This window comes from Mangifera indica, chromosome 5 (assembly GCF_011075055.1).
Source record: "Mangifera indica cultivar Alphonso chromosome 5, CATAS_Mindica_2.1, whole genome shotgun sequence".
In the NCBI taxonomy this organism is placed as follows: domain Eukaryota; kingdom Viridiplantae; phylum Streptophyta; class Magnoliopsida; order Sapindales; family Anacardiaceae; genus Mangifera; species Mangifera indica.
The window spans coordinates 15,443,201-15,466,293 of record NC_058141.1 but is presented as its reverse complement, the minus strand read 5'-3'; the positions used below and the strand labels follow the sequence as shown (position 1 = coordinate 15,466,293).

At 36.3% G+C, this 23,093-nt stretch overlaps 6 protein-coding genes and 3 non-coding genes across 9 annotated transcripts; 2 read left to right on the top strand and 7 right to left on the bottom strand.

The window, feature by feature from the left end:
• The first annotated feature begins 166 nt into the window (after positions 1-166).
• Positions 167-2,362, top strand: LOC123216456 (60S ribosomal protein L6-like). Its single transcript, XM_044636860.1, has 4 exons — positions 167-513; positions 609-715; positions 1,431-1,612; positions 1,968-2,362. The coding sequence occupies exons 1-4, from the start codon at positions 260-262 to the stop codon at positions 2,124-2,126; spliced, it is 702 nt and encodes a 233-aa protein (XP_044492795.1). The 5' UTR covers positions 167-259; the 3' UTR covers positions 2,127-2,362.
• A 117-nt stretch (positions 2,363-2,479) lies between these two features.
• LOC123216453 (FT-interacting protein 1-like) lies at positions 2,480-5,669 on the bottom strand. Its single transcript, XM_044636857.1, has 2 exons — positions 5,296-5,669; positions 2,480-5,099 (listed from the first exon to the last, which is right to left on the bottom strand). Exon 2 carries the CDS (start codon positions 4,976-4,978, stop codon positions 2,588-2,590), a length of 2,391 nt encoding a protein of 796 aa, XP_044492792.1. The 5' UTR covers positions 4,979-5,099; positions 5,296-5,669; the 3' UTR covers positions 2,480-2,587.
• A 2,740-nt stretch (positions 5,670-8,409) lies between these two features.
• Positions 8,410-9,812, top strand: LOC123216455 (polygalacturonase inhibitor-like). Its single transcript, XM_044636859.1, has one exon. It carries the CDS (start codon positions 8,513-8,515, stop codon positions 9,500-9,502), a length of 990 nt encoding a protein of 329 aa, XP_044492794.1. The 5' UTR covers positions 8,410-8,512; the 3' UTR covers positions 9,503-9,812.
• Positions 9,813-10,343: 531 nt separating this feature from the next.
• LOC123216454 (protein ABHD18) lies at positions 10,344-13,716 on the bottom strand. The gene is made up of 5 exons (XM_044636858.1): positions 12,723-13,716; positions 11,770-11,854; positions 11,505-11,674; positions 11,001-11,275; positions 10,344-10,747 (listed from the first exon to the last, which is right to left on the bottom strand). The coding sequence occupies exons 1-5, from the start codon at positions 13,096-13,098 to the stop codon at positions 10,571-10,573; spliced, it is 1,083 nt and encodes a 360-aa protein (XP_044492793.1). The 5' UTR covers positions 13,099-13,716; the 3' UTR covers positions 10,344-10,570.
• A 1,448-nt stretch (positions 13,717-15,164) lies between these two features.
• Positions 15,165-17,478, bottom strand: LOC123217512 (cytochrome P450 93A2-like). Its single transcript, XM_044638575.1, has 2 exons — positions 16,562-17,478; positions 15,165-16,168 (listed from the first exon to the last, which is right to left on the bottom strand). The coding sequence occupies exons 1-2, from the start codon at positions 17,468-17,470 to the stop codon at positions 15,527-15,529; spliced, it is 1,551 nt and encodes a 516-aa protein (XP_044494510.1). The 5' UTR covers positions 17,471-17,478; the 3' UTR covers positions 15,165-15,526.
• A 1,595-nt stretch (positions 17,479-19,073) lies between these two features.
• LOC123217528 (3,9-dihydroxypterocarpan 6A-monooxygenase-like) lies at positions 19,074-20,951 on the bottom strand. Its single transcript, XM_044638602.1, has 2 exons — positions 19,897-20,951; positions 19,074-19,820 (listed from the first exon to the last, which is right to left on the bottom strand). Exons 1-2 carry the CDS (start codon positions 20,803-20,805, stop codon positions 19,179-19,181), a joined length of 1,551 nt encoding a protein of 516 aa, XP_044494537.1. The 5' UTR covers positions 20,806-20,951; the 3' UTR covers positions 19,074-19,178.
• A 1,516-nt stretch (positions 20,952-22,467) lies between these two features.
• Positions 22,468-22,559, bottom strand: LOC123217828. Its single transcript, XR_006502563.1, has one exon. It is a non-coding gene; the product is annotated as a small nucleolar RNA snoR31 (small nucleolar RNA).
• A 93-nt stretch (positions 22,560-22,652) lies between these two features.
• Positions 22,653-22,755, bottom strand: LOC123217800. The gene has a single exon (XR_006502538.1). It is a non-coding gene; the product is annotated as a small nucleolar RNA R30/Z108 (small nucleolar RNA).
• A 107-nt stretch (positions 22,756-22,862) lies between these two features.
• Positions 22,863-22,964, bottom strand: LOC123217824. The gene has a single exon (XR_006502559.1). It is a non-coding gene; the product is annotated as a small nucleolar RNA Z107/R87 (small nucleolar RNA).
• Between the last annotated feature and the right edge of the window lie 129 nt (positions 22,965-23,093).

Below are 23,093 nucleotides of genomic sequence, written 5' to 3'. Positions count from 1 at the left end.
AATATTTAGGATTGCCCAAGTTGGAAGGTGTCTCTTATTGTTTCTACCCCACCGAATCAAGCCCCAATCTCAAGAAACCGGGCTTTGTTGGGGCCTGTAAGCCCAATCTCTCACAACTCATTTCAAAGGTCCAAACATAAAACATTTCATTTTATTTTTATTATAATAAAGTCTAGGGTTTAAGCTCTTTTCTCCTCTAAGCTACTCTCCTTGCTGAACCTCTGTATCTTCGTAGAGAACAGAGAGCGGCTTCAACGAAATGGCCCCGAAAGCCCTTAGAACGAGCCGAAACCCAGATCTTATACGCGGCATTGGAAAGTTTTCTAGATCCAAGATGTACCACAAGCGTGGTCTCTGGGCTATCAAGGCCAAAAATGGCGGCGTTTTCCCTAAGCACGAGGCTAGGTCCACTGTAACTGATGCTGCTGCCAATAAGCAACCCAAGTTCTACCCAGCCGATGACGTTAAGAAGCCGCTTGTCAACAAGCGCAAGCAAAAACCCACCAAGCTTAGGTACATCAAGATTATCTTTTTCTTTTTCTTTGTTTTTGGTCATTAATTTTGTTTTGTTTTTGTTATGATTTTTATGTTTCTTTTGGTGGATGTAGGGAGAGCATTACGCCTGGGACTGTGTTGATTTTGTTGGCTGGGAGGTTTATGGGCAAGAGAGTCGTTTTTCTAAAACAGCTTCCATCCGGGTTGCTTCTAGTAACCGGTCAGTTTATTGTTATTCTGAGGAATTTTATTGACTGATCAGTTGTCGTTTTTTGGAGTAGTGAAATTGAAACTGGATGATTAATTTTCACTGTAATTGTTAAACATTAGCCGGCACATTATTGCTTTTTTTTGCCTTGCAATATTGAATTTTCAGGTTCATTTATATGCCTTGCATATTTAATCAGACGACACATTTAAATGTGTTGGTGATGATGATAATTTTAAAAAATATATCTAGTCATTATGATTAGAAAAAATATTTGTTCTATAACGTGCTCTTCCGTGCTTATCCCACTATTGGTGGGCGCTCAGTTGTAATTTTTGGCCTAGGATCTATCATTGTCCTTGATTGCAACATAAGAAGTCTTTCGAGATTGTGTTATTCTACTCTTGGAAGAAGAAGAAATTAGACTCTTTCATAACCTTATCCTGTTGATATATATGGAATCATGTTTTGTTTTGTAATAGAATTCTAAATGAATTATCTGAAGAAATGCAAAATATGAAGCATTAAAGTGTACTTCTGTTTATAAGCTTGTTTATGAATGTAAATTGTATATGTCTTTCTTTTATGGAAGCCCTGTGTATATCATTTTATCAAATGTGTTATGCTTAGGCATGCCTTCACTTCTTGTCTAATTATCATTTTGTCTTGGTGTTATTGTTTTATACTTGGTTGCTGTTGATTTGCATCCTTTATTTCTCCATGACAGGGCCGTTCAGGATTAATGGTGTTCCTCTAAGACGTGTAAATCAATCTTATGTGATTGCAACTTCAACTAAGGTTGACATTTCTGGGGTCAATGCAGAAAAGTTTGATGACAAATATTTTACAAAGGAAGTTGCCAAAAAGGAAAAGAAGGGAGAGGGAGAATTTTTTGAGGTAGAGAAGGAGGTGAGTTGTGTCGTTCATTTACTTGCTTTCCTACTAAAATATGCTTGATGTGACTTGCTGCTCTGTTGCTTAACACAAGCACTGGGTTAGGTTGAGTTCAAAAGACATCTTATAGCAGCAAAGAAAAATCCTTGAGGAAAAAGAAAAGATTGAGCTACTATTGTTCAACTTAGCTTTACAAAATTCTATGCTATTGGATTTTATTTTGAATGATCATGTTCAAATGTGTTTGCAACAAATCTAATTTTTGTAAACTTGGTGGCCGCGTGATGCCAAGAAAAATATAGTCAAAAGTTTTTGGTGGCTGTTGGGTTTATTGAGTCCATTTTCATTAGGTTTTTTAAATGAACTACAGGAGAAGAAAGTGCTCCTAGATAACAAGAAGAAAGATGATCAGAAGGCAGTTGACGCACCATTGATAAAATCCATTGAAGCTGTCACAGACTTGAAGCCTTACTTGTCCGCAAGATTCTCACTGAAGTCCGGCATGAAACCACATGAGCTTGTCTTCTAAAGTAATTCTTTGTGATACCTTGATGAATGCTTTTTCTTGAATTCTATTCATTTACATTTTTGGTGATTGTAGAAGATTTTGGGAGCCCTAAATTGTGTTTGCTAGTAATGTTCTTATGTAATGAATTTTTTTTTCTTGTTAAGGTTGTTAATAAGTGACTGAGTACATACTATTGAGCATGTGTTCTTTGAGGCCATTGTTGTAAAATTACATTATCATCTCTTTTGCGAAAGAAAGAGATCTACCTGTGCCAATCGTTCTGAACAATTAATAAGCATATAATAAAATCTTAAGTTGGGGACATTTAATTGGATATTTTTGTTCATTACTAGCATGTTTTGATAAAAGGGAAATTAAAGCCAAACTTTAGGATTTGAATTCTTATAAGAACATTCATAGCAAATTAAAGCCAATAAAAGAAAACAAAAGAAAGACAATACATATCATGGTAGAGTCTTCTTTCAAAGCAAGCTGTCAGCACGAGATGTTAATCTCCTGAAGAAATTGCTGGGTATGGAGGGTAGCTTACTTCGGAATCTAGGATGTCTTAGCCAAATTAAGCTCGCAACCAAAGCAACTATCTTGAAGGGGGTCACATAGAGAACTACTGCCGCAATTAGGCAGAAAATTACGAAGAGACTGCTTGCTCTTGGGTCTCTCCAGCTTAGCAGTGCTTGAAACCTCTCCCCTTGTGTTGCCATGTCTCCTACTACTGTCTGTATCCTTCCAGCCACACTTCTCAGTCTGTCATACCTCATTCGCACTATGTCTTGCTGCTTGGAAGTAGGAAATGTATCAAATTCTTCATCTAGTTCATCTGGGTGAACCGCTTCTGCCCGTGAAAGTTTTGTATCCATATGAGGAGGATGCCTTGGACGGGATCGGTAATTCCATATTCCAATCAGGAACATGTATAGGAAAATTGTTGGGAGGATCAATTCTGGATAGCAAATCAATATGAGAAATAGAAAATGAACAAGCATTGTACTTACTGGGTTCTTCCAGTGACACACTTCACCAAGCCACTTGCTCATGGAGATCATACCAGAAAATAGTGAGACAATTCTGAAGAAGTTAGCTTTGCTTCTTCTCATGCTCCACATATGAGAATCTACATCCAGCATATACTCTACTACCTCTTTCCTTAGCGGTGGTTCAGCACGGCCAAGCCTCACAGCTACTATATTCATGGCCTGATATCTTAGGCTGTCTAACTGGTTAACAGTAAAAGGATGCAGATAATGCATTTTTGGCAATAAGGGGTGTCCATAGAGATAGATCATACTTGCTAGAGAGAAACATGTAAATCTAACTGCTAATTGGAGTTCCCCCATTTTCTTCACCCCTGATGGACTTAGAACAAGAAGTGGGTAAGAATGCGTGTAAATCCTATCTGTTTCTAGGGTTGATAGCCGAATTCTAACCTTACCAATTCTTGAATCAAATTTCGCTCCACTGCCCCAGGCCGGTTTTTCATTTCCGCCCAAGTGACAATTGTCGAATACCCCCAATGTGATCACTGTGCAAGGGTCGTAAACCTCCCAAGTGTACTGCTCATTCCATTTTGGGTTGAAGCTTTCAAGGATTGTTCTGGTTCGCACCCACTTTAGCCCATATTTGGCAACGCAATAGGCATCTGTGGTTCCTCTACCATCTTTTTGTTTCATTGGGAGGAGCCCTTGAGCGCTCAAGATGCCCACTTCAAGGATCCCAATTGGTTGCTTCCATAGTTGCCTAGCAGTGGGACGTTGATCGCTTATATACATTGTTGATTCATCTAGAACATGATAAGCACCCTCAAGGCAGACTCTCAGATGAATCCTGCTGGAGAACTTGCGTTCATGCCTTTTGTCACCCTCCAAAACACCAAACCCAAATTTTTCCAGATTGAACCATTTGGAATGAACCGGGCGGTGATCCAAGCGCCTCTCAAACATGTTGAGTGGCAAATGTATCTTTCCCATAATCTCATCTTTTGCAGGAGTCACTTTATTTTCAATTGTAAGTATCAACTGTTCTTCGAATGGTTCAGCTGCAACAAAGAACAGATCCTCGTTCCAGAGAGGGTTAGTCGTTCGGGTTGGACATAACTTGGTTTTGAGTATCTGGTTTCCAAGTTGAGCCTTCACAAAAGCCTGTGGTGATTGGCTTCTGTCTTGCGGTTCTACATCCTGAGCTTCAATTACATTAACTCTGAGATACCACAGCTTCGGTGAAACGTAAACTTTTGATCGAATATTGAAAACACCCTCTCCATGAACTGTAGCAGCATCTGAGTGCCATGCCTCAGGGAAAGCTTCATCAGATTGTGTTCCCATCCAAACTGCAAGCATAATCTCTCCTTTCACCTTGCTATCACCTCGACGATCCTCTAGTCTATACCATTGCGGTGCCAAAGGGCTATCTGGTGGAACCCTTGTAGGCACTTCATGCATGTCAAATAACACCCTCCCTACGTAATCATCTCTGCCCACCATCTCTCTGTCCCTGACAAATACCTCAACAACTGAAGACTGAATCTTGTCCTTGGAGAATGCAAAAATTTGTTTCCATTCAGGGTTTGATTTCTTCTCAAAGTGCTGCGTTTTCCCTTTGTAATTTCCAACTTTCACTTCAACGTAAGGGTCACAGTTCCCAGTCAGAGGGTTTGGGGGAAGATCCCTGGCTTTCTCAACTCGAACATACAGATAAAACATCTGTTCAACAAGATCATATGTGCTTGTAGCTCTTTCACTGCTTATCCAGCCACCTGCACCACGTATTCCTCCATGTGGCCATCGTTCTCCAAGCTGCGGCTTTGTGTCCCTCAATTTATAGTCTACTTGATGATGGGGAGAAGATAGCGGATTCATTATCAATAGCTGGAAGATCTTCTGGCAGTTTCTCACTAAATTTCTTCTTGTTGCAAAAGCTACAGGTTGTTTGTATGTTGGATTGTCGTGACTTCTTCAATCTCCCGTCTTTTATCTGCAACTGCACAAAATGAGATTAGCTAATGCTGGCACAATAGAGTCCAACTATAGAAACTGCAAGGATTTATTGCTGCTCTTGTAGCTTTAGTGAAAATTATTCTCGCAAGTAATTTTATGGAGGAAGAGATTAGCAAAATATGAAGATGGGGATATTTTTCCAGACTGTATTGAGATTTATATTCTAGAGATAAACTCACCTTTGGAATACAAGAATATCAACTTTTGAAGTAAGAGTTGTTGTTAATCATCCCCTTTATTGAATTACTCCCAAGCCGTAGGTTTTTCTCTTCCCAAGAAAGTTCTCAACAGTAAATGATCTTTTCTTCCTGCTGGACACATATTTCAAGATTTTCAAGCCGTTTGGGAATTTTGATTTTCATGAGTAACTGGGTTTAAGCTACAGCTTGAGTTTTCGCTGTTTGATTTTAGGAGCCAGCTTCTGAGAGCAAATTTTCACAGGCATAAGTTGATCGATACCCCAATTGAGAGGACAAAGATAGACTTTAAGAAATTAGACTGAGGAGAACTAGTTCACGCCCACTTTCCTTCATTCTTTAAGCTTGGTGATCTTGTTATTTTCTCAAAGATAATCTTTTAGACAATTATGTGCAATATATTCTTTCTCCACTTGATGTTGAAGTATAATCTTGCTACCACATTGCTTTCCACTCTTGACATCTCCTATATTTTTAGCATCTCAAGTATTGGTTGTAGAGGTTGTAGAGTAGTCTTGTAAGGCATGCAATGACTTTGGCTGGCCCTGTGCTTCATAGACTATTTTTTTCTTTCTACAGTAGAGCTAATGGGAATGGAAGGACATACAAAAGACTATAAAGAAAATCCAAAAAAGTAAAGCAGAATGGTGAGCTTAAAGAAAAGCAAAGGCAAAACAGAAAGCTTTAAGGGTAAACGACCATGCACATAAAGATGGTTTTAACCAGTCTTCTCTATCTTTATTTCCCTTTAATCTAATTTCCCACCATCACGTCTACTTTTTTGCTAAACTAAAATATCTATGATGCTTTAACCCCATGCAGCAGGTAAACGACCATGCACATAAAGATGGTTTTAACCAGTATTCTCTATCTTTATTTCCCTTTAATCTAATTTCCCACCATCACGTCTACTTTTTTGCTAAACTAAAATATCTATGATGCTTTAACCCCATGCAGCAGTTGAACACGGCACTGTTCTTGGCAGAGTCTTCGTAGTTTGGCTCTCGATAGCAATTAAATTATATGTTGACTTGCTTGGAAAACAAAAAGAAAAAAGACGGGCTTTAAGTGGGTGATATTTTCTTTTTCAGGCATTCACGTCTCATTGATTTCCGAACGCTGGACCTGGAACTAAAATATAACTTTAGAGATTCCAGGACCATCGAATCCTTGGATAACTATTTTCAGTAAACTATCAATTGAGAAGTGATTGATTAATTGGTTGACCTCGGTTACCATTACTATATTTTTAATTTAAAATCATCAAATCATATAATAACATATTATTTATATATATCTAGATTATATACAAAAAAAAAATATGTATGCATGATTAATAGAGGGGATAATGGATTGTTGGCATAAATTCCCTGTGGCCACTGAATTTATATGCTTCTGCAGTGCTCTGATGATCGACTAGAAATTTTAAGTGAGAAGTTAAAATCAGAGTGTTTTCCCTGGAGTTCTAGGAAAGGATATTAGGAGAGTTATCCTTAACTGCTTTGGCAGGTATCGCTATTGTGGCTAGAGAAGAGTAAAGATAGTGAAATTTAGCAGGAATTTCTGGGTCTCCGTGGAAAAATTTCTGGAAGAAACAACCCATAACTCCTGGCTATGTGGCAGATGTGAACATTCGACCTTTTAATTTGAGATTTCCAGGGAGGCTGAGGAATATGATTCTTTCTGAATATTACATGACAGACTTATCTTCTTAACTTTTACTGTGTGGAATTAGATTTAGAATTCGATGGTAGATGTTGAAAGTTTGAATTGAAGCCATTATAGAGTGAAACCACCTTACTTTTTGACACAAAGTCGAGATCAAATTGGTAAAGGATGGTTGTGAACACAGTATATAGCTAAATTAAGATGAAATTAAAAATCTTTGTTTAATCAAAATATTAAACACATAATACAAACAAACTAGTTAAGAGTTGAAATCATTCTTTTTATAAGTTTAAGTAGGAACGAAATTAATAACTCTAAATCATAATTAAGTGTATACAATACTGACCTTTGAAAAGATAGTATCAAAGTGTCTTATAAAAATGTTAAAGTATTGGTCCTGAGAGAGTATCAAAATTCAAAAGGTGCCTTGTTCATTATAGTTGCCTCGTAATTAATGTAACATATTATGCAAGCATTTTCCTGCCAAAATTCTCTCGTAGACATGGAATAGATTTTTTAGAAGTCTCTGATCTAATTAAGCAGAATCTATAAGGTGGGCAATATAAATGCATCCTCCATTTCCTTGTTGACTGCTTTTGCTAGGAACTTGCTGTTTCTTGAATAATGTTTTAATGGGTTGCCACATTCATCCACTGAATGCTTAACTAGGTGCTGAGTCATCTTCTTCAACCTCACGTTAATCCATGAAAGTATATCTCATATTACTATTTCGGTCAACATCTGACCCAGTTTTTGTGATCTATTATACAAAGAGCCATCGGATTTCAGTTTTAAAATAATGTTTAAGAAAGGAAAATGATAACCTTATCCCCTCAGAAAGGTACCCGTAGGAAAGAAGCCAAATTAAAGAGTCCCTCATATTTTATATAATGGAAATAATTATATTTATATTGTATATTATTTCGATGATCTTTTGTTGAATTTATTTTAAGGGTGATTTTTTACTAAAACAATATTATTGTAGATAACTGAAAAAGGGGAAAAAAAAATGAAAAATACATAATCCTTGATATCAAGACTGTCTTATAAATTTGTGACTCCGTGAGAAGTTGAAGTTGCACCCTTCATAACTAGTGGAGGTGAATGTGAGGCCTCACTCCTACAGGCAAAACTGAAAGACTCTAGCTAATAAAATAATATACAGCATAACGTATCAAGGAGGCGGCCTAGCCCTCATTCTTGACTCACCCTTTTCCCGTTAGTAACCACATTGATCCCCATCATATCTCATATTTTATTTTTCCTTATTGTCATTAATATATTATTTTATGTTTTTAATAATAAATACACGTTTGAGCTGTCGAGCTAATCGAGCACGTTATATATTTTTTTCGCTCTTTGTTTTAGACTTGCTTTGCAAATTCAACCATGTTTGAGCTGTCTTGCTCTTGAGCTTCGGTCAGACGATACATCATTTTCTACAGGACAAGCAAAGCCAATGCCACATTATAAATGTCCATCTCTGTATTAACTTCTCATCAAAACAAAAATCACCGTCTGAAAGCAAAACATGAACACTAACAGTGGTCTACTTTTGTTTCTCTTCATCTTCTCTACCCTCCTCCACTCTTCTCTCTCTGATCACTGCAATCCAGATGACAAAAAGGTTCTTCTCAAAATAAAAAAGGCCTTTAACAATCCTTACATACTCGCTTCTTGGAACCCAGATGCTGATTGTTGTGACTGGTATTGTGTCACTTGTGATCTCACCACCCACCGCATTAACTCTCTCACCATCTTCGCAGGAGATCTTCCCGGTCAAATCCCCGCTGAAGTCGGTGATCTTCCTTTTCTTGAAACGCTAGAGTTTCATAAGCTAACCGGCCTTACTGGGCCTATACAACCAGCCATTGTCAAACTCAAGAACCTCAAATTTCTTCGTCTTAGCTGGACAAATATTTCTGGCTCAGTACCAGACTTCCTTAGCGAACTTAAAAACTTAACATTCTTGGATCTTGCGTTTAACAATCTTTCTGGCTCAATCCCCAGTTCCCTTTCAAAGTTGCAAAATCTTGGTGCTCTTCATTTGGATAGAAACAAGCTTACAGGTCCAATCCCACAGTCTTTTGGTGCATTCAGTGGCAAAGTACCATCGCTCTACTTGTCACACAACCAACTCTCTGGTAAAATACCTCCCTCTTTAGGCAACATGGATTTTGAGGTCATTGATTTGTCTAGAAACAAACTTGAAGGCGATGCTTCGTTTTTGTTCGGGATAAACAAGACAACAGGGCAATTGGATGTTTCTAGAAACTTGTTGGCGTTTAATCTGTCAAAGGTTGAATTTCCAACGAGCTTGACATATTTGGACCTGAATCACAACAAGATCTTCGGGAGTATTCCAACGCAACTGACTTCACTGGATTTACAATTCTTAAACGTAAGTTATAACAGGTTGTGTGGGCAGATTCCGGTGGGAGGGAAGTTGCAGAGCTTCGACAATTATACGTATTTTCATAACAAGTGTCTGTGTGGTGCACCGCTTGAAAGCTGCAAGTGAGTGCAGTAACCGGAAAGCAGACGGCTTTATAATTAAAGGCCGATGGATCCATCCGCATCCTTTTTATCTCTTCATTTCCAGTCTATTTAAACATTGTGATCATATCATAGCTGTTCGGTGGAGCGGTCGTATGATTAAAATAATAAAACAGAACCATGGAATCCCTCTGCAAGGAAGAGTTTTACTGTTTAACATCCAGACATGAAAACAATAAAAAAACTAAAAGAGGTTATGTCTGATATGAATTATTGTTTATTTCTCATACTAGTAAGAATGATATAAAAAAGAACCATGGAATTCCTTTTCTTCTTATTGAGTTGTACTAGATTGGTTACGGATGCAAAATCAAATCAGACCCAAATGAAAATTACAAAAACAGCAGCCGGCACATGTGAATGATTCTTTCAACATGTCGAAGGATTACGTTGAGTAATGCCATATTAAAAGGCTTTGACCTCCTTAATTGGAGGGGAAGTAGTTTTCAGTTGACATTACAAAATCCGATTCTTCAAAATAGAAAATGATAGTTTGATAGGCTAGTCCCGGATAAGGAGCGATTCCTGGTCAATAATACTCTGTTTCTTGGATGGCTTCTCGTACATCTCTTGTCTCCACAGCACAAGATATCAACTATAAAATCTCGATGAAATTGATCAGGTACGAAAAAAACCAGCTAATTAATCATGATATAGAATTTTTATCATGTTTAAATTATGATATACAATATGAGTATTTACGAAAATAAAAAGTAAATAGTTTTCTTCTTTTGACTCAAATCGTTAATTATTTTGGAAAAAAATTAATAAAACTAAAATGACTTTTATTTTGAAACAAGGGAGTATGTTCCAAACAGTCTGAAAAGTCGTCAATTTATTATTGATGTCAGTGAAGTTTATTTTACATTTTTCCCATCAGAAAACCTTGCAAATAAGAGAACCAAATATTCACAACAAAATCAGTTACCCTACTCTGGGTTTTTTTAAGACATCAATCACAATTCATTGTACAAGTTCTGTGAGAATTATGGGTGAAGTTAAATCAGCAGTCTCTTATTTCACATGAGATTTGTCATAGAGGAGACTCTTTCCACTGTAATCTATCAAGCCCATCCACAATTGCTTTGCGAAACTCACCATTGTGGAGAAGGAAGGATGAGACATGGCCACCAGTGACCCATCTCACTTCTGAACCTGGCCATGCTTTCTGAATCTCCAGCACTGAGTGTTTAGGTATGTAACCGTCGTCCTAAAATGCATGACGAATGAATTGATGGTAAGAAAACAGAAGAAATCAAGAGTTGCAAAGGTACAAAATTCATTCAGTTGAATACATTAAGATTACTAAATCAAAATAATTTTGAACATTGTGGGCCTACTGGTTAAGACTGATCTCATGATCAGTCCCAACTTGCATTTGATACTAACTTGGTAAAGAAAAAGGAGTCATGGGGCCATTTCTAAGTGAAATTTACATGATGATAATCAGAGATAGGCCTTACAGTTGCAGCAACGAAGATCACGGCGTTGGGGTTTTTGGGGATTGGAAAGCGGGTAACATCTGTGAGAGACAATACATTTCTCATCCGTTCTCTGACCTCTTCAAGAGTCATTACAGCTTTCTGGGCTGCAAGGTCCTCCCTCAGAGCCTCCCATGCAGTACCATGCTTTAATATTCCCTCACAGAATGCTACAACAGCAGAGTGTGGGGAGAGAAAAGGAAGGGTTGCAACCGGTGTGGGGTGCAGTGATCCAACCATGGCAGCATGTACTCCTCCTAGATTCAGTAAGGCATCAAATTTTGAAGAAGTAAACAGCCTAATCAATCTGTGTAATTATTACACTGTTGGTGTGAACATTTTCTGATTTAAAAAATCTTTCACAATTTTGAACTCATAAGTTGGTTGCAAACAACTTGTTTCAACTTTCAAAGGGACAAGCAATTAATTAAAAGAAGAGCACTTGCAATTATTAAAATAAACAAGATCAAAATGACCTTTTCTTACCCATGCTAAGTCCACAGACACCCATCTTGCCAAACCCTGCCTCTGAGTCTAACCAATGCAAAAGACTCCGTGTCTCTTCAATTGTAGCTTTGCCTAATAAAAGCAAGTCACTAACACACAAAAGTTTTGCACCTCTTTGCAGCATTGGCCGTCGTTGACCATAGAACGGGCTGTGATAACATTTTTACATTAAATCCAAATCTTATAACCAGAAGCTCAGTTTTCAGCATCTAAAAGTAGATGGCAACATACCATAAACTCTTACCTCTCAAGCACCATGGTTGCAATGTTTTCCTTCAACAATGGTCCACCAAGACGCAATCTACGCTCAAATGTGTGGTCCCCTGTGCCTGCAAATGAAAGATCACAAATTGAAATGCAAAGATAGGGGAATATGGTCTAGGTCACAGCAAAAATAACATTCAATTGAAAACATCATTAAGAAGCTTGTGATACAATTCCTAGTTCTGGTGGGAATATAAATAAATCAGATTCTCAATTAGGAATTTGAAGCTCAGAAATTATTTAGCAACTGCTATGAAAAAGATCAGAAATTAACATATGCTCTTCTTGAAATATTTGAACTGATAAAATCTTTTTAACTAATACCGAATCTGGCCACAGTATTGGTAGACAATCAACAGCTGGTGGGAAATCCAGAGTGAAACATATGATATTTACATAGAAAAGTTAATTATAATGCAAGATAAACTAATAAACAAGCCAATCATTGGTTTGTCACATTGCAAATAAGTAAACCAAAGCATACTTAACTAAGATGATCTCCACAAATACTTTCAAGAGAAGCACACAATTAACCAGAGCACCCTTAACTCTGTGAAGGGAAAAGATTCTAACACAAACCCTGAGCTTTATTGAAACTTCTTCCACATAAGAACAAGCTAAGATAGACAATTTACTAAATATAAAGAAACCATAAATGACTAACTCAATTCGTTTATCCAATGAAAATAAAATAGAATGCTGAACTATTTAATCCACAACTGAATTGGAAAACAATCAACATTCTTTATATAAAACCCAAGCAATCTAGAATGCTATAACATTATAAGCAGAAACATAAATCAAACACCAGACAAAATCCTCCATTAAAGCATCAAAAGGTTAAACTTTCGATCACCTAGCTGCTTAATTAGAACTCAAACCAAAAAGACAATGGGCCTCCAAAAGGATTAAAAATGTATACCGCGGCTATACCTGCAAGATGAACCACACAAGCCATCCTCTGAGGGGGCACACATTTAGGGGCAAGAAAAGCAACCCTTGCATTGTGACTCTCAGGAGGCAATGCACTAATCAATTGTTCATCACAAGGAGTCCTAAAAACACCTTCTCTCAAAACAGCAGTTCTGGTCTCCCAAACAGTTCTCCAAACGGGATTAATCAAGGTTGGAGGCCAATTTTGGCCCTCAACTTCAGGAAACAATTGCTTGATCATTTTCTCTAAAAGTTCAAGCTTTGAGCCTCCCCACCCTCTTGAAAAAAAAGGCGTGCTCATCTTTGTTCTATGCATAAATGCACCATAAACATGGTCTAATACATAGTGAAGAATTCCCAGATTTACTGTCACCATTTTTGGCACAAACCCACAGGTAAAAATTACAAAAATCAACAAAAGTTTTCTTTGTTTAATCAAATGAAGCGTATCTAAGAGGAATCCAGGTGAGACTCTTCAGGATTAGTTGATCATCGGTGTAAATTGCAACTCAAAACCTCATGAATAGCCAAAGCTGTATTTTTTAAAAAGTATTTATCGGCTGCTTCTATGCGGTGAACACAAAAAACACGACATAGATCTGATTGACGAAGACTTGGATGAATTGAAACGATAATCAAGAAATAAATAGACAGATCAGATGAAATATATATTATTAAAAAAATAACTCTGAAATTTAGGAATCGATAACAAAAAAAAATGGACAGTGAATGACGAATTTGAACAGAAAAGGGTAAAAAGAGCCGAGAGAATAATACGGAGAAGATAAAAGCTCAGACCCAAAAGGATAGAGAGAGAATGAAGCATTTATCAGATAAAAGAGAGAGAGTGAAGACAACTGGTCTCTCTGAAATATAAACGAAAACTAAACAAACAATGGGCGGAAACGAAGCCGCATGTGAGTCCATGTGCCATCGCACGCTGCATCCACTTATAATTTTTGTTGATTTTCTTTCAGGAGATTCAAATGATTGTAGTGGCGTGGCTACAAGGAAACTACGGTAATTCAATTTAAATTAGGCCAAAGGAATACTTTCCACTCAAGTTTTAGCCCATCTAAAAAACTCATGCGGCAATTCAAAAATATAAATATTCATATTGTAGGATTATTTTTATTAAAATTTTTAGTTACAAATTTTATTATTAAACATTAAAACTTTAAAATTTAATATTATTTTCTCTCACAGATTTTAAAAACTAACACTTTATCTTATTCTCCAAGTTTAAAAATGGTTAACATTTTATTTTTAGAGGTTATTTTCTTCCACCCATTGTCATAATTTTAGTTAATTTTCAATACTTTCTACCTATCTTTTAAATTTAACCATGAATGATGATCATCCACCACCATGAAAAATAACGTTGGTTGTCTGAATCTTGATGACGCCACAAAGGATTGTTCATTGTGTATTCTCAATTTGAACAATGTTTTATCATCCAGATTCGTTCTTTATCAGAGAAGATTATCAAACAATCTTTGTTAAAGAAAATTGGCAGTCGAATTCCTTAAACCATTGGAGATTAAATCTAGAAATGGGAGAAAAATAAAATTTTTAAAACTTAATCATAAAAAAAAATTATTAATTTTTAAACTAAAAAAAAGAAAATAATATAACTTTTTAAAAGTTACTAATAAAATGATAATTTTATCTTTATTTAACTAAAAATTCTAATAGAAGTTAAACTGTAGATAAATATTTAAAATTTTAAGTTATTACATGTATACCCTTGAGTTTAGCTAAAACTTAGGTTAGGAATAGCCGTTTGGCCTTTAAATTATAGTAGTTAAGTTTTTTTATTATTATTATTTTGTAATATTCCATAGTTGCTGGTTTGTCGGATCTCATTTTCAGTAAAATGTTTAATAGGTGAAGTGCCGTGTCAGTCGATATCTTACGGAATGGATAAGAATGGTCTCACTATCAACCTGGGCTGAAGAAAGGAATGCTGCTTACTTTACTTAAGCCCAAATATAGTTGGTATTCTTTTCAACAAATTTACCCATCAGATCAGACCATTTTAACAATTAACATTTTTTATAACACTGTAACTTACTTTTTCTAACTTAACAATTTTTATAATTCTCCCAAGTCACAACATGGCTGTTTACATTAGAGATTGATTCAGCCTAAGTTAGATCAATTTTGAGATTGATTCAGCCTAAGTTAGATCAATTTTGAGATTGATTCGAAGTCAAATAAAAAGTATAATATTTAATTTGAATTTGTTTAAGCTAATATATGATATTATTAAAAAATTGAAGATAAGGATGATATATTGTTAAGTAAATCATAAAAACTAATAAAACTATCAAAACTTAATCTTTCCGTTATTTTTAGAAAGAAGGATTCCTATCTCCATGATAAATATCAGTTGATAAAATCCATAAGCTAATAGATGTTCATCGGAAGTACAGCAGAAGAAGAACCAAACAAATCAAAGTACTAATTTTACAGAAAACTTAACAGAAAATCACACTGCAGACACTGCCCATTTACAAATTCACATGGCAAGCTTTAAGGAACATTCAGCAAGCAAGCTAGCTGCCAATTACTACAGAATTCACGACTTTTCTTAGAATTTATACAATTTTCACAGCCAGGAAACATGAACAATCTTCTAAGAACATCCACAATGAAAGGTCCAACACCATGGTTAAGCTCTCCGTAGATCCTTTTTTGAGTCAAATGGCAGAGTCTAGATGGACTGGATGCTTTGCCTTTAACAAGGGAAGATTATTATTAGCCAAATTATGTCTTCCCTTGTTAGCTCTAAAAAGGGTCTTTTAGAATGATGGAAATGGATTGAGCCTAGCCACAGGGACACAAAACAAGGGCTTAGCTCTAAGAAGGGTCATACCACGTTTCTCTTCCATGTCAACTTTACCATTCACTGCATCTTCAACCTTCCACTCGAAGCACTGTATCATAGCTCCAAGGGTTGCAGGAACAACTTGAAGTGCAAGTGAAGCTCCAGGGCAGCCCCGTCTTCCAGTTCCAAATGGAAGCAGACTAAAATTACTTCCCCTCACATCCAAGAGCTGGCTCTTTGCTTTCCACTCTGGGCTAAGAAACCTCTCTGGTTTAAACTCAAGTGGGCTTTCCCACTGGCTTGGATCCCTTCCAAGAGACCACACGTTAACAAAGAGTCGGGTTTGGGCTGGAATTTGGTATCCCGAAATAGTACAGTCTTCAATTGATTCTCTTACAACCAATGGACCACCCGGGTGAAGCCTCAGTATTTCCTTTACAACTGCTTGGAGATATGGAAGGTTAGGAACATCTGATTCCTCTACTATTCGGTTCTTTCCAACTACAGAATCAATCTCTCTTCTTGCTTTTTCCATAACTTCTGGGTTGTTAATCAGCTCTGCCACTCCCCATGCTATTGTCACCGATGATGTGTCCGTCCCGGCTCCAAATAGATTCTGCGAAGTTTAAAGATTACCGGTCAGTTCTTTTGCCCCAACATACTACTAAATTAAAGTAAATCTATGTACACTCAATTTTAAATACTAAAATTAAGTATTAGTATATGATTAGATAATATATTATCTGAATATTACTCAAAATATGATACATATAATATTATTCTCAAAATTAACACTCTTCTTTAATTTAGAAAGAGTATAGTTATATTTATAAGTAATACTATACATACCTAATTCAAAATCACATAATTTCATAATGATAAATATTAAATATATACTCATTTATATATTTAAAATGTATATGCATAATTTGATTCTTAAACGAGGGCATGCAGGTGGTGGTGCTTATACATGGATGTGCTGGGGCGTTGGTTTGTGAAAAACAGTTACCATGATCAACGCCTTGACATTTTCTCTGGATAATTTCATCTCGGCGTTTTCATCTTCTGATATATCAAGTAAGATATCAAGTAAATCCCTCACTATTTCGTCGCTTTTATTCATTTCCCTCTTCTGTTTATCCTCTTTGTGCTCCCTTATAATTTTTTCCATCAGTATGTCATACCTGTTGCGAACATCTTTAAGCCTTTTCCCGTATCTCTGCAAGTCAAAATCCTTGCAGAACCATATTAAATCTTGCAAATTAAACTTGGTTCCAAGGCTATTCATCTCTTTCACCAATGTCCTCACCTCATCAGCTTTATCTTCATCATCAGAGCACCTCTGGTTCACTAACATTCTTGATATTATATTATTGGTCAACCTCATAAGTTGTGCTCCAACATCAACTGCCTCGCCTGCCTTAGCTTTCTCTTTCATTATCCTCAGAAACTGCCTCGTCTCTTCACGCCTAACGGGAAGAAGCTGCTCCACAGTTCGACTACCAAGAAGTTCAACCATGCAAATTTTCTTCATGAACTTCCAGAGAGGTCCATAAGGAGCCATAGCAAGATCAGCTAAACCGTATGTAAGGTAATCAAGGTTGGTGAAATAGGGGCGGTTCATGAAATTACTTTCATGGTTTCGAAATATCTCTTTAACTATTTCAGGGGAGGAAACAAGAAGACAAAGTTTGGAGCCGAGGAAGAAGTGAACGAAAGGTCCATGCTTGAGTGAAAGTTTGTGAAGAGCTTGGTGAGGGATGGGGCCAAGTAGGTGAAGGTGTCCAATGATTGGAATAGCCATGGGGCTTGGTGGAAGACGAGGCTTTGGCCTAGTTTTGGCATAGATGGTTAGGAGAAAGAAGAGGGAGATTGGCCAGATAAGAAATGAGAAAATGCAGTATTGCAATTCAACCATGATTTGATGTCGGAGAGTGAAACTGGTGCAAGTTAAGCTCGCAGATACGTGCTTATATAGTTGTTTCTCCGGAGGCGTAGGGGACCGCCAAACATATATTTCTTTATATTTGGAATTAGAGAGTTTTCCATGAGATATTAATTAATTAAATAAAATGACCACCTTCTTCCGAATCCAAACCGACACTCGTGATTTGATTTGGAGGTGAGCAGCTCAGGTGGGAACTTCTCAACGACTTTGTCGGGTTGTACAGTCAAACCCTGAGATTTTTTTTTTTTGTCTAGAAAGTAATGTTTACCAAACAAGTTCAAACACCCTTCTTATGTCATAGTATGAAAGATTCATTTGGCCACCTTAATTTATGTAAATTTCACATACACCCTTAGACACTCCCAGCCCCGTCCTAGTTCAGCATGAAATCACAGGTTTTAATAAAAACTCTCACATACATGATACAGCTCTAGATTAAGCATCCTAGCGTTACATGATAAATTACTTTAGACCCCTTAGTTTATGTTTATTATATCACTAATCTCCTCCTTTCAAAATTTGATGTATACACTAAACTTCAATTTTCAAGTCAAAAATAGACTTAAATGTACTCAAAATCCATTCAAATCAATTTAATCTACTCAAAACACACTTTAAAGTTTATGAATATATATGTAAAATGATTATAATAAGATATGAAAGCTTACTATTTTCCGTATTTTTACATTAAAATGTGATTGAAAACTTTGAAAATAACTTCAATAATCACGGTAAAAGGTAATGACAGTGACAAAGTTTAACAGAGAGGAATAAACTTGAGAAGACAAAGGAAATGGAAGGAAATGCCCAGAGAGAAACCTAATCCTTTTACCGTGTAGTGGGATTGGGGAATTCATGCAATGTGCCACGACAGTATTTCTTTTTGCTATTAAAGTGACCCATTTACTGGCATTATTATTATTATTATTATATATGTCACGAGGGGACCTATTACGTATCTTGCTTTTATTTGTCATTTTCATGGTTGATTTGAAGGCCAATAGAATCACCCTTATAATATACAAGGACAGGTTTACGTTTCATATCGTCAGCTTTATACAAATTATATGTTTATTTCTTATCAACTTTATTATATAAAGCTTTAATGATGTGAGATATATCAAAATCGTAGAATGCTTTAAAATGAAAAAATTTGTCAATATCAGTGATGTAGAAGAACCCAAGAAATGACTTCAAACTTTGATCAAAGTGTCCAAAAGATTGATGCAGCATGCAAATTATTTAGCGGTGGTCCTCCCGTCAAAGTGGTCCTCATGGTGGTTTAGTTGGTTCAGCAGATCGGAAAAGCCAAGAGTTAGCCAGCACTTGTCGTCGATCTGTGGTCCTCAATATAACCTGATAAAAGAGTTTCATCTGCCCCCAAATAATCTATATATTTTTTCTCTTACTTCTCTTGAGTGCTTTAAATTTTCATCTTGCGAGTATGCTTGTTAATATATAGATTCCTTTCTTACTTCGTCTTCCAAGTTCAGTTTTTTAATGAGATTAATATTGTGGTCCTTGCTGAGTTAATTTCTAGAATGTTTAGTTGATGCTTGGTATTTGTTTATCCAGGAAAGAAGAAACAGATATATTGCACCACCATTAATATTTTTTATACATACATTTGACATTATAGGCTTCTTAAATTTAACAAATTAACCATGGAAAGATATGATTAAATTGATGGAAATGGAGTGAGCCTAGCCATAGGGGTACAAACAAGGGAATGAGCCCTGCGAAGTGTAAGACCGGGACCTTCTTCCATGTCAACAATATCATTCCCTCCAGCGCCAACTTTCAATTCAAAACATTGAATTATAGCAGCAAGAGTTGTTGGAACAAAGTGTAATGCTAGGGTAGCTTCAGGGCAGCTTCTTCTACCACTTCCAAATGGCATCATCTGAAAATTCTGCCCCCTTATATCCAAAAACTGGTAGTTTCGACGCCAATCTTCTGTAAGAAACCTCTCAGGCCTGAATTCATGAGGGTTTTCCCAATGCCTGGAGTCCCTTCCAAGAGACCACAAGTTCACAAAAAGCCTAGTCTTTGCTGGAATCATGTAGCCAGCAATAGTGCAGTCTTCAGATGACTCTCTTACAACTAAAGGCCCTGTAGGGTGAAGTCTTAGTATTTCCTTCACAATGGCTTGCAGGTAAGGAAGATTAGCAATATCTGATTCTTCTACTAGTCTCTGCTTTCCAACCACAGAATCAATCTCTTTTCTTGCTTTGTCCATCACATTTGGATGATTGATTAGCTCTGCCAGTCCCCATTCTATTGTAATCGATGATGAGTCTGTTCCAGCCCCAAAAATATTCTGTCAAGATCCAGTAAAAAAGAAAACAAATGAGAGTTGTATTATGTTTATCATGACATAAAATCATGAAATATACCATAATAAAGGCCTTTATATTTTCTCTGGTCAATCTCATCTCTGCGTTTTTATCTTCAAATATATGCATTAAAACATCAAGTATGTCCTTTTCGGAATCACCCTCATTGCCCATTTCTTTCCTCTTCTTCCTCGACTGTTCGTGCTGCTTCAAGATCCTTTCCATCATAACATCATATCTGTTTCGAGCATCCTCGAGCTTTCTTCTAAATCCTTGCAAATCCAACTTTTTACAAAACCAAATTGTATCAGAGAGATTGAACTTAGCTCCCAACTCATTCAACTCTTGCACCAATTTTCTCACCTCACCAGCTTCATCTTCATCATCGGCACACCTTTGTCCCAGTGTCATTCTCGTTATTATACTATTTGTCAACCTCATAAGCTCTCCTCCAAAATTTACTCTCTCACTTGCCTCAGCTTTCTTCAGCATTAACATTAGAAAACGCACTGTTTCTTCCTGTCTAATGGGACGAAGTTGGTCTAGCACTCTTCCGCCAAGAAGTTGATTCATGCAAAGCTTCTTCATGAACTTCCAGTAAGGTCCATAATGAACTGTGGCAAAATCAGATGAGCCGTAGGTAAGGTATTCGAGATTTGCCGTTTTTGGGCGGTTCAGGAATTTAGTTTCATTGGTTTTGAGAATTTCTTTGGCCATTTCCGAGGATGAAGCAAGAACACAAGGTTTTGAACCAATAAAGAAATAAACCAAGGGACCATAGCGAGTTGATAGCTTATGCAATGCTTGGTGGGTTATAGGACCAAGCAGGTGAAGATGTCCAATGATTGGTAACCCTCGTGGGCTCGGTGGAAGGTGAACTCGGGTCTGTGTTTTTGCCCAGATGATTAGGAAGAAGATAATGGAGGCTATACAGTTCAGAAAAAGTGTTACATCTTGCATATCAGCCATGGTTGAATCGTTGCATGGTGGAACTGGATCAAGGTGCTTAAATAAAGGAGAAACGTTAACATTCCTGAATATAATTTTTATAAGGTAGGGTACACGAGGTCTTATGATTAGCAACGGCAGTCGTCGTCAGTTCTCAGACTTATTACTTGTCCACACTGACATAAAATATGAAGAAATTACGATTTTTCAACTACCGAATATCTCCATGACAACCCAAGAACCATTCATATAAATTAAGTATTATGACTTATCTCTAGAAAAATAAAGAAATAACAAGATGACGAATGAAATGAATAACAAAAAGACAGCACCCTGATATGACCAGACAACCACTCCATCTTATACAAAGCCACCGAGAATCATACACTTTCAACTTTAACAGTGCAGCGATACAAAAAATTTTCCCAAAAATGTGACATATTTTTGTCTCTATAATTTGCCTTTTTAAATATTTCTGAGATCAAAAACTAAGTTATTATATATATATATATATATATATATATATATATATATATATATATATATATATATATATATATATATATATATATATAATTACAATGTTAAAATATATCTTACTTGTTAAACTAGTCACAATGTAAGACATGATTCAGATGACACAGGGTATTATATGATTTTTTTTTTTTTCCCTCGAGCTAAACCTTAAATCATGTTTCTATTTTTCTTAACTGAATTGTGATTTTAAGTTTACTACTCACTTATTCATCCCTTGCAAGATAAGGATTCAGTAGAGAAGGAGATTGGTGTGATGTTTTGGGTCTTCCCACTCGTTCTAAAATTAAAATAATGCAAGTGGTCTTGAGTTTGGCAAGCAAAAGGGTCTTTGGGCTTTGGAGGAACGTGGGAGCCAAATTAGGCTTACAACAGTATAGTGAATTCAGTAATGTGCTCAGAGTTCTAAGCACTGGCTGATTCCTTCATTCCTTTATTTAATAAGAAGGTGTTTATCATTGAAGCTAAGTGCTGGCGGCCCATTTTGATTGCTAGCAAGCATAGATTTGCCGTTTATTGGAAAGATTAAGATGAAAAAGATGATAGTTGAACACTTATTTTTGTCTAAGACTTTATATTCTTACATTTAAGTTTCATATGAAAGAGTGGATTCTAATCATCTTTAATTTTAAAATTGTGATGGATTTTCTTTGTTTATTGTCAAAATCTTGGATTTTTCTAACTTCATCTGTTAATTTCAGACCTGAACATTCAATCTAAGCATCCCAATTCTTTTCGCTGATTACATAATTGTGAATATTTCCAGTCTGTCTATCACATAACTCGTATATTGCCCTCAAAAACCGGTCAAACTGAATCGTTCACAGCTAATGAACATATGGTTAAACGGGCTAATACAAGTATGGTTCATTAGATTCATCTACCACTCCAATTCCTTCGTATCTTGAAAAACTTAAAGACTACACAGACTACTCAAATTATTATCAGAAAAAAAAAAAAGAGGCTTCAAAAAATACCCAGATCGATCAGCACATTAAATTGTTGCTGCTTTCGAAATTTTCCTGATTTCAGAAATAAAAAAATTTCGAACCAATACTACAAATGAATCAGTAAAGTAAAATAAGAGTACTTATGAACACAGGTGATTTGATAAAAATATAAACATTTGAAGAGATAATGAAAATTTGAGCAGATTCAGAAGATAATAATAGCATTCATTTGATAACGAATATCTCAGATCAAGTGTTGGATTATATTTATCATTGCTTCATCCTCATCTACTCATCGAAACCAAAACCATAATACTTTCAATAAATAAAAGACATAAAATAACTGTAAATCTAACTCAGTGGGATGGGCAGAAAAATAAAAGATTACTCAGTGGTGGCTATGAAAGTTATAGGTTCGATTCTGCCAGCCAATCTCTTCAGCTTTAAATTTCAGAAGAGGGAGCTGTGCATCCTCATCGTAATCTTTACCCTTCCCATGAATAAAATAAAATTAGTTAAAAAAAAAGGATTTAATCCAAACTCAACTGAAAGTCTGAAAATGATAGTCAATTCTTAGGGAAAAAAAAGGACACAGATCGCTCAGTTCAGCGGGGTGATCGACACGCAAAGTTCTCAAAAAGAGAAACCTGCATTCCGGTCTGTTGAGCTTGAAATTACTGAGTCATCACTGCGATCTTCTCTAAAAGAAAACTGATAAATTCATAGAGAAAACCGAAGTGAAACCTAAGCTTAAAGTTATAATGATGGAGGTGCGGGGTGGTCGTGAGTGGCGGTGTGAATTTATAGTAGTTTTAACTAGGGTTT

What these genes read in the sequence shown, in the direction of transcription:
- LOC123216454 (XM_044636858.1), bottom strand. Translation starts at nt 13,098, where the DNA reads ATGGTGACAGTAAATCTGGGAATTCTTCACTATGTATTAGACCATGTT. An exon ending in TTGTGTGGTTCATCTTGCAG is followed by an intron (nt 11,855 to 12,722) that starts GTATAGCCGCGG and finishes TTTCATTTGCAG; the next exon opens with GCACAGGGGACCACACATTT. An exon ending in TGTCTGTGGACTTAGCATGG is followed by an intron (nt 11,276 to 11,504) that starts GTAAGAAAAGGT and finishes TACTGAATCTAG; the next exon opens with GAGGAGTACATGCTGCCATG.
- LOC123216455 (XM_044636859.1), top strand. Translation starts at nt 8,513, where the DNA reads ATGAACACTAACAGTGGTCTACTTTTGTTTCTCTTCATCTTCTCTACC.
- LOC123217512 (XM_044638575.1), bottom strand. Translation starts at nt 17,470, where the DNA reads ATGGTTGAATTGCAATACTGCATTTTCTCATTTCTTATCTGGCCAATC. An exon ending in ATGTCAAGGCGTTGATCATG is followed by an intron (nt 16,169 to 16,561) that starts GTAACTGTTTTT and finishes TAAACTTCGCAG; the next exon opens with AATCTATTTGGAGCCGGGAC.
- LOC123216453 (XM_044636857.1), bottom strand. Translation starts at nt 4,978, where the DNA reads ATGAATCCGCTATCTTCTCCCCATCATCAAGTAGACTATAAATTGAGG.
- LOC123216456 (XM_044636860.1), top strand. Translation starts at nt 260, where the DNA reads ATGGCCCCGAAAGCCCTTAGAACGAGCCGAAACCCAGATCTTATACGC. An exon ending in CAAAAACCCACCAAGCTTAG is followed by an intron (nt 514 to 608) that starts GTACATCAAGAT and finishes TGGTGGATGTAG; the next exon opens with GGAGAGCATTACGCCTGGGA. An exon ending in TTTTTGAGGTAGAGAAGGAG is followed by an intron (nt 1,613 to 1,967) that starts GTGAGTTGTGTC and finishes AATGAACTACAG; the next exon opens with GAGAAGAAAGTGCTCCTAGA.
- LOC123217528 (XM_044638602.1), bottom strand. Translation starts at nt 20,805, where the DNA reads ATGGCTGATATGCAAGATGTAACACTTTTTCTGAACTGTATAGCCTCC. An exon ending in ATATAAAGGCCTTTATTATG is followed by an intron (nt 19,821 to 19,896) that starts GTATATTTCATG and finishes GGATCTTGACAG; the next exon opens with AATATTTTTGGGGCTGGAAC.